Genomic DNA, 8,979 nt, shown 5'->3' with positions numbered 1-8,979 from the left:
CTCCTGAAGCTTCCCAGGACTTGAGAGCGGCAGCCACTCCAGACTCCCTGGCCCGTACGGGGGCAAGATCGCTCCTCTTCATGACATCGGGCCCAAAACACAGACACCAATGACAGAGGTGACCTGCCCGTGTCTGGGGTGCACAGGTGCTGATGTCACAGAAGCCATTGTGACCCACAGGGCCAAGCCACCTATTAAAGGACACTGGGCTCAGGACAGGTGTCAGTGCGACCTGGCGAGGTGAGGAGAGCACACGGGAGGGACGGGGCTGTTGCGGGGCTGCCAGGGGAGAAGGGGGACCCCACACGGAGGGGCTCTGGGTCGGTGCCACAAGCTCACCTGCCTCTTGCTTCTCCCTCACAGTGACCAGAGGAGCACTTCTTGGAGATAGCTCAGCGCTTCTAGAAGAGTTATTCTCCCGACGCTCGACGCTGACGTTCACCATGTCTGCGAGCACAGAGCGAGGTGAGAGCAAAGTGTCCCTCCCGCAGCCCGGCAGAGGGGCTGTGGGGACACTCAGCGTGGGGCCGAGAGCGGCAGAGGGGGAAGCCGGAGCTCCCCAACCACCCCGGGGCAGGGATCCTCCTTCCCTCGGCAAGCGGGAGCCAGGCTGGGCAGGGGGCAGCTACTGGGACCCCCCTGCCTGCAGTGTCCCCTCTTCTCCAAGACTTTGAGAGCCCTGCCCCTCAGCTGGGCAGGGACAGAGCAGGTCCCGGGGACAATCACTCAGAGACGCTTCCCCTGGCCCCTCAGAGCTGTTCATTCCCGGTGACATTTGCTCTCTCCCCTCCAGTGTGCGTGCTGTGTGGCCGGGCAGAGAGCAGCAGCCTCTCCATCTATGGTCCCATGATGGACACACACGGGATCTGTGGCCATACCTATTGCCTGGTGAGTTACCCTGGGGCTCCCTCTGGCGTTCCAACAGGCAGTCCCTGCCTCGCTCCCCTCAACAGCTCCTTGTCTTTTCTCTTCTGCAGCTGCTTGCCGACGGCCTCTTTGAGCACGGCACTGAGACAGGACTTGCACGATGGGATTTTCCCATTGAAAATATTCAAAGTGTAATTGAGGAAGCAGCACAGAAGGTGAGAACCTAACAAAAACCAGGGAGATTTGTGCCAGGAGATGCTTAAAAAAGCTTAGCACAAACCCCAGGAAAGAAATCCCAGGCCTGAGGCTGCCGCTGATGGGGGCTGCTGTGCTCTTCCCAGCGCTGCTTTGTCTGCAGTGAGAGCGGGGCCAGCATCACCTGCCGTGAGAGTGGGTGCGACCGCAGCTTCCATCTCCCCTGTGCCATGGAGGGTGAATGCATCACCCAGTTCTTTCCTCCATTCAGGTATCTCTGCTCCCTTGCTCCCTTGCTCCCTTGCTCCCAGGAAGAAGAACCCAGCACTGCTCACCTCCCATCCCTTTCCTCTTTTCCCCAGGTCCTTCTGCCGGGAGCACCGCCCAGAGCTGGCAGTGGAGGTGGCCCCAGGGGACAACACCAGCTGCCTCATCTGCATGGAGCCCGTGGGAGACAGACTCTCCTACAGCACCATGGCGTGCCCAGCATGCAGAAATGCCTGGTTCCACAGGAGCTGCATCCAGGTAGGAGCCATTCCCTCACCTGGGCAGCACAGCAGTCTCTCAGCAGCTCCAGGGCCTCACTCAGACTCCTTCTGCTTCTGCTACAGGAGAACGCTATCCATGCTGGCATTATGAGTTTTATGTGCCCAGCCTGCAGAGAAAGGGATGTCTTCGTTGTGGAAATGCTGGTTATGGGAATCCTGGTCCCATTAAGGTTGGTGTCCTTCTGCACAGCTCAAAAGTCTCACTGTGGTGTTCCAGGGGCTGTCCCAGCAGTCCTGGCCATCCACTGTCCCCTGAGTGTGGGCTTCAGCTTCCTGAAGGACTGGATCTGGTCTATGCTGGGGCAGCAGGGACTCATCAATTTTGCTTTCTCCATTAGTCTGCCATCGTGGATCACTGATGATCCTCCAGAATTAGAGGAGAGGCACAGCCGCTGTGATGCCAGGGAGTGCCTTTGCCCAGGAGGCAGGGAGCAGGTGGAGGAAGAGGGGTAAGTTGCCCAAGCTGCACCCTGGGGCTCTGCACGGGATCTGTCTCACCAAGGACAGGAAGCAGAAGGACAAAGAACAAGAGCGATGCTGGACAATCCTGTGCTACAGCCACTTTGTCCTCACAGTCATCAATCCATTTGCTTCCCCAGGCCCTGGCAACTGCTCCTGTGCTGCTCCTGTGCTGCCGAGGGCACCCACAGAGCCTGCTCCAGTTTGGGGGACAGCACAACCAGCTGGCAGTGCGCCGGCTGTGCTGGCCCCAGCATTGGTAAGAGGCAAAGCAGCCGGGTGCCCCCCTGGGCAAAGGCAGGGCCCAGGCTGGGCTTGGCAGAGCCTTTGTGCTTCAGGAGGGCTGGGGGCCCTGCTCTGGGCTGCCCTGGCTCAGGCCTAAGGAACCATTCCCTTGACTTTCCTGCTTCCCCTTACAGCATCCAGCGTCACTTCGGAGCTCACTGGCTCCAGCTGCCCGAGCCAGGAGGCAGCAGGGGCCTCCCGCAGCTCCCCAGGCCAGGAGGAGGGGGGGGCCTCCAGCATCTCCCCAAGCCAGGAGGCAGCAGGGGCCTCCTGCAGCTCCCCAGTGCTCGAGAGCGGCCGACGCTCCACTCCCCCAGGGCCCATGCGGGTGCGAGATCGCTCTCGTTCTCGACGCCGGGCCCAAAATCCCTACACCCGGCCCAGACAACGCCGTGACAGGAGGCACTCAGGAGCACCACAGACAGACAACAGCGAGAGCAGCTCCCCCAGCCAGACGGCAGCAGGGGCCTCTCGCAGCTCCCCAAGCCAGGAGGCAGCAGGGGCCTCCCGCAGTTCCCCAGTGCTCGAGAGCGGCCGACGCTCCACTCCCCCAGGGCCCATGCGGGTGCGAGATCGCTCTCGTTCTCGACGTCGGGCCCAAAATCCCTACACCCGGCCCAGACAAAGCCGTGACAGGAGGCACTCAGGAGCACTGCAGGCTGACAGCAGTGAGAGCAGCTCCCCCAGCCAGGTAGCATCAGAGGCCTCCAGCCCATCTCGAGTGCTCCAGAGCGGCCGCCGTTCCACGCGTTCTGGGTCTGTACGGGTGCAAGATCGCTCCCGATCGGGACGTCGGGCTCAAACTCCTGACAGCCAGCCCAGACAACGCCGTGGCAGGAGCCGCAGAGCAGCACCAAGGGCTGAGAGCAGCTCCCCCAGCCAGATGGCAGCAGGGGCCTCCCGCAGCTCCACAGCGGGCAACAGCGGCCACCGCTCCAGGACTGGGCCCGTGCGGGTGCGAGATCGCTCACGTTTGCAACGTCGAGCCCGAAGACCATACAGCAGGCACAGATGACACCTTGGCCGGAGCTGCAAAGTAGCACAGAGGGCTGGGAGCAGCAACCCCAACACGGCACCAACGGGGACATCCCACGAATCTGTACAGCGGCCAAGGCAATGAAAGACATGACATGTGCCATCTATTATTAAAGCTGTTGTTATAGCTGTTAACCTCTGCACTGGCAGGTTCCACGGTCATGTCTTTGCTTCCTCCTCCGCCACTCCCTTTGTCCAGGGGCAGCATTAAGGGCCTCTGTCCAGAGCATGGCTTCTCCCCGGGGCTTGGCTGCCCCTTCCCTGGACTTCCCGCCTTGCAGGCTGGCCTTGACCGCCTGCCCAGGGCTCTGCCCGTGTGCTTCGGGCGCCTCTGGCCCCGGACTGTGCTCACTTTCCTCGGGGGAAGTTCACGCTCACCCTCAGGCCCAGGAGTCTCTGCTCCTGACCCTGGGGCATGGCCCAGCTCGGCCTCATCAGTGCCACCACCTGTCTCCCCAGCAACGGGGTCTGCACCCACCCATCCCGCCTGGCCCTTGTGGCCTCAGCCCTACAGACCACAAACCCAGGGCACAGCGATGGCTGGGATTCCCCTGGTGAGGCGACGGTCTGGCGAGCGGCTTCGGAGCCTTCTCCGCGCCAAAGCCGGAGATACTGTGCACGGGCCAAGCCGCTCTTCAGCTGCAGACCCTGCCCCAAGTTTGTGTGGTAGCCCAGATGTGTTCCTCATAGCCCACTTCCTGTTCCCCAACATGATGGCTGCTGTACCCACTGAAGGCTTCCTTCTTGCACTTTAAGCCAAGATATCCTTCTTCACAGAGGCCACAAGTCCCTGGTAAAGAGTTCCCTTTGCAGGGCTCAGGGCAGCCTGGGCAGCACCAGCTACTGAGAGCTTGAGTCCTCTCAGATGACCTTGAGGGCAAAAGAGTCACATGTGGCATGCAGTGCAGAGACTTGTGAGGCAGAAAAAAAAGGCACTGAGGGAAGGTAGAGATGAGGAGGGCAAACCAACCGACCAGGCAATATTCGTCTTTCCTGACAGCCAGTGCTGGTGGGAGCTCCACTTCTTGCCGGACGATCCCTTGGGATACAGATCCTGGGGTCTGGCCAGCCTCAGGGACACTTCAGCGCTGTGGGAGAGCTTCTGAGAGGTCTCTGGCCCAAGCCAGTGAGAGGCCACCACCCTTGGGGTCTGCCCAGAGAAGACTCCTCAGCCTTCCAGGCCAGGAGAGCACTGGCAAAGGACTCTGAGCCAAGAGGAGAGCTTTGGTAAGATCTGGAGAGCTGAGTAACTAACTCGCCACAAGAGCTTTCCTTCCTCACTCCTCCAGTAGGGAAGTCCCATAAATCACCAGCCCAGCCATAGGCCAGGGTGAGAACTGCCCAGGAGAGGGGCTGCCCTGCTCCCTCTGCTCCTGGGTGCCCCTTTCTGGCACCTCCGAAGCTGCCCCACAGCCACTTGCATTTTCCAGCCCCACCAAGAAAGGGCTCACACTGCCTTGGAAAAAGGCCATTTATTGCCATGGGAAAAGGCCATTTCCACCGTAACATCCCAGCTTCCAAAGCTGCTTTATCTTCTGGAGGCAGCACACCAACAAAGAGCTAAGGAGTTCAGGAGAAAGATGTTGGGCCATGTGTGCCATTTAGGTGCAGTGCTGAGGCCCTGTACCGTGCCCCAGCCACCGACAGCCTGTGAGCAGATGGGATGCGTGAGCCCAGGCCAGGCTCAAAGGTCACTTCTGTGCCCTGTGCTGGACAGCCCAGAACTGGAGCCAGTCCTGCCAATGCTGCCTTCCCAGTGCAGCACGGAGGGGAAGGATCCCCTCGCCCACCCTATGGGCAGCGCTCCCCGAGCCCTGGGCAGGAGCAGAGGTTGCCCTTGGCCAGGGCTGGAGCCCTGCCATGGCCTGGCCTGAGCAGCACCCTTCAGCCAGCAGTGCCACCCTCAATGGCTGCCCTGGGAACATGGCCTTTGACTCGGCACTTGATGCAGAAGAAACGCCGCGGTTATGTGGGAACCAAGGGCCTGGGCCCCCGCCCCAGAATGTCACTCACAGGATGTCCCTGCCCGTGTCTGGGGTGCACAGGTGCTGATGTCACAGAAGCCATTGTGACCCACAGGGCCAAGCCACCTATTAAAGGACACTGGGCTCAGGACAGGTGTCAGTGCGACCTGGCGAGGTGAGGAGAGCACACGGGAGGGACGGGGCTGTTGCGGGGCTGCCAGGGGAGAAGGGGGACCCCACACGGAGGGGCTCTGGGTCGGTGCCACGAGCTCACCCGCCTCTTGCTTCTCCCTCACAGTGACCAGAGGAGCACTTCTTGGAGATAGCTCAGCGCTTCTAGAAGAGTTATTCTCCCGACGCTCGACGCTGACGTTCACCATGTCTGCGAGCACAGAGCGAGGTGAGAGCAAAGTGTCCCTCCCGCAGCCCGGCAGAGGGGCTGTGGGGACACTCAGCGTGGGGCCGAGAGCGGCAGAGGGGGAAGCCGGAGCTCCCCAACCACCCCGGGGCAGGGATCCTCCTTCCCTCGGCAAGCGGGAGCCAGGCTGGGCAGGGGGCAGCTGCTGGGACCCCCCTGCCTGCAATGTCCCCTCTTCTCCAAGACTTTGAGAGCCCTGCCCCTCAGCTGGGCAGGGACAGAGCAGGTCCCGGGGACAATCACTCAGAGACGCTTCCCCTGGCCCCTCAGAGCTGTTCATTCCCGGTGACATTTGCTCTCTCCCCTCCAGTATGCATGCTGTGTGGCCGGCCAGAGGGTGACCTGGACGTCTGTGGTCCCATACTGGAGGCACACGGGATCTGTGCCCATGCCTATTGCCTGGTGAGTTACCCTGGGGCTCCCTCTGGCGTTCCAACAGGCAGTCCCTGCCTCGCTCCCCTCAACAGCTCCTTGTCTTCTCCCTTCTGCAGTTGTTTGCCAACGGCCTCTCTGGCCAGAGAATCCAGAGAGGAGGCCTCATGGGCATCCGTTCCACACGTATTCGACGTGTGATCGTGAGAGCAGCACAGAAGGTGAGTACTTGATAAGAACAGGGAGATTTGTGCCAAGAGTGGAGCAGGAGCTTAGACCAGACCCCAGGAAAAACTTCCCAGCCCTTCCAACCAGCTCTGGGACAGAAGTCTTGCTCCCAGCAGCTCCACAGAGCTGATCTGTAGGATGTGACCCAGCAGTGGTCCCATCCTGCGCACTACCCAGAAGCTGTGGCTGGCTGTGGAGGCCCTGAGGCTGCCGCTGATGGGGGCTGCTGTGCTCTTTCCAGCGCTGCTTTGTCTGCCGTGAGAGCGGGGCCACCATCACCTGCTGGGAGAGGGGCTGCAACCGCAGCTTCCATCTCCCCTGTGCCACGGAGGGTGAATGCATCACCCAGTTCTTTCCTCCATACAGGTATCTCTGTTCCCTTGCTCCCCTCCTCCCAGGAAGAAGAACACAGCACTGCTCACCTCCCATCCCTTTCCTCTTTTCCCCAGGTCCTTCTGCCGGGAGCACCGCCCAGAGCTGGCACTGGATGTAGTCCCAGGGGACAACACCGGCTGCCTCATCTGCATGGAGCCTGTGGGAGACAGACTCTCCTACAGCACCCTGGTGTGCCCAGCATGCAGAAATGCCTGGTTCCACAGGAGCTGCATCCAGGTAGGAGCCATTCCCTCACCTGTGCAGCACGGCAGTCTCTCAGCAGCTCCAGGGCCTCACTCAGTCTCCTTCTGCTTCTCCTACAGGAGAACGCTATCCACACTGGTATTCTGTGTTTTATGTGCCCGGCCTGCAGAGAAAGGGATCTGTTCCTCCTGGAAATGCTCACTATGGGAATCCTGATCCCATTAAGGTTGGTGCCCTTCTGCACAGCTCAAAAGTCTCACTGTGGTGTTCCAGGGGCTGTCCCAGCAGTCCTGGCCATCCACTGTCCCCTGAGTGTGGGCTTCAGCTTCCTGGAGGACTGGGAAACCGGGCAGCAGGGGAAGAGAAGGGATGCCCTGAATCTGGTCTATGCTGGGGCAGCAGGGACTCATCAATTTTGCTTTCTCCATTAGTCTGCCATCGTGGATCACTGATGATCCTCCAGAATTAGAGGAGAGGCACAGCCGCTGTGATGCCAGGGAGTGCCTTTGCCCAGGAGGCAGGGAGCAGGTGGAGGAAGAGGGGTAAGTTGCCCAAGCTGCACCTTGGGGCTCTGCACGGGATCTGTCTCACCAAGGACAGGAAGCAGAAGGACAAAGAACAAGAGCGATGCTGGACAATTCCTGTGCTACAGCCACTTTGTCCTCACAGTCATCAATCCATTTGCTTCCCCAGGCCCTGGCAACTGCTCCTGTGCTGCTCCTGTGCTGCCGAGGGCACCCACAGAGCCTGCTCCAGTTTGGGGGACAGCACAACCAGCTGGCAGTGCGCCGGCTGTGCTGGCCCCAGCATTGGTAAGAGGCAAAGCAGCCGGGTGCCCCCCTGGGCAAAGGCAGGGCCCAGGCTGGGCTTGGCAGAGCCTTTGTGCTTCAGGAGGGCTGGGGGCCCTGCTCTGGGCTGCCCTGGCTCAGGCCTAAGGAACCATTCCCTTGACTTTCCTGCTTCCCCTTACAGCATCCAGCGTCACCTCGGAGCTCACTGGCTCCAGCTGCCCGAGCCAGGAGGCAGCAGGGGCCTCCCGCAGCTCCCCAGCGCTCGAGAGCAGTGACACAGCAGCACCGAGAGCTGAGAGCATCTGCCCCAGCCAAGCAGCAATGGGGCCAACCCACAGCCCTCCTGCCCCTGAGACCAGGGGCGAGGGCTCCATCAGGCAGCTGCCATCAGAGGCCTCCCACAGCCCCCCAGCGCTCGAGAGCGGCCGCCGCTCCGCTCCCCCAGGGCCCATGAGGGTGCGACATCGCTCTCGTTCGCGACGTCGAGCCCAAACACCATATAGCCGGCCCAGACGACGCCGTGGCAGGAGGCACTCAGCAGCACGGAGGGCTGAGAGCACACAGAGCAGTGGGGGCAGCGAGAGCAGCTCCCCCAGCCAGGAGGCAGCAGCAGAGGCCTCCAACTGCGCTCCAGCGCTCGAGAGCGGCCGCCGCTCCACTCCCCCGGGGCCTGTGCGGGTGCGAGATCGCTCCCGTTCACAACGTCGAGCCCAAAATCCCTATAGCTGGCCCAGACGACACCGGGGCAGGAACAGCACAGCAGCACCGAGGGCTGAGAGCAACTCCTCCAGCTAGGAAGCAGCAGGGGGCTTCCATAGCTCGACTTCCATAGTCTTCCAGAGCTCAACAGCGGCCCCAGCTCCAGGCCTCCTGGGCTCACCACGCAGGTGTGAGGTCGCTGCTATTTGTGACATTGGGCAAAACTCCTTACAGCCGGCCCCAGTGAAGCAGGACATGATATGTGCCTTCCTGAAGTTCTGTCCCTGATCCCCCTCTACTGGCACAATAAAGTTTTCTCTTAACCCCTGTACTCTATTTGTCACGTGAAGATTTCTGTAGACGTGCTACTACAGTGACCCATGAACATTCCCACCTTCCCCAATTCCTGCTCCCCAACATGATGGCTGCTCTACCCACTGAAGGCTTCCTTTTTGCACTTTAAGCCAAGAAGTCCTCCTTCATAGAGGCCATAAGCCTCTGTATGAAAAAAGGAATTTCCTCCTGGGGGCTCAGGAGGG

At 60.9% G+C, this 8,979-nt stretch overlaps 2 protein-coding genes across 2 annotated transcripts; both read left to right on the top strand.

Moving 5' to 3' along the window:
- Positions 1-451: 451 nt before the first annotated feature.
- Positions 452-3,488, top strand: LOC139801385 (splicing factor, arginine/serine-rich 19-like). The gene is made up of 6 exons (XM_071755495.1): positions 452-888; positions 978-1,082; positions 1,209-1,780; positions 1,949-2,059; positions 2,210-2,328; positions 2,489-3,488. The coding sequence occupies exons 1-6, from the start codon at positions 847-849 to the stop codon at positions 3,367-3,369; spliced, it is 1,830 nt and encodes a 609-aa protein (XP_071611596.1). The 5' UTR covers positions 452-846; the 3' UTR covers positions 3,370-3,488.
- A 2,076-nt stretch (positions 3,489-5,564) lies between these two features.
- On the top strand, positions 5,565-8,769 carry LOC139801388 (PHD finger protein 7-like). Its single transcript, XM_071755499.1, has 9 exons — positions 5,565-5,753; positions 6,082-6,173; positions 6,263-6,364; positions 6,613-6,737; positions 6,821-6,983; positions 7,070-7,176; positions 7,382-7,492; positions 7,644-7,762; positions 7,923-8,769. The coding sequence occupies exons 1-9, from the start codon at positions 5,732-5,734 to the stop codon at positions 8,534-8,536; spliced, it is 1,455 nt and encodes a 484-aa protein (XP_071611600.1). The 5' UTR covers positions 5,565-5,731; the 3' UTR covers positions 8,537-8,769.
- The last annotated feature ends 210 nt before the right edge of the window (positions 8,770-8,979 follow it).

Source organism: Heliangelus exortis, chromosome 12 (genome assembly GCF_036169615.1).
Source record: "Heliangelus exortis chromosome 12, bHelExo1.hap1, whole genome shotgun sequence".
In the NCBI taxonomy this organism is placed as follows: Eukaryota; Metazoa; Chordata; class Aves; order Apodiformes; family Trochilidae; genus Heliangelus; species Heliangelus exortis.
The sequence above is the reverse complement of the archived record's forward strand: the minus strand, read 5'-3'. Positions and strand labels throughout refer to the sequence as shown.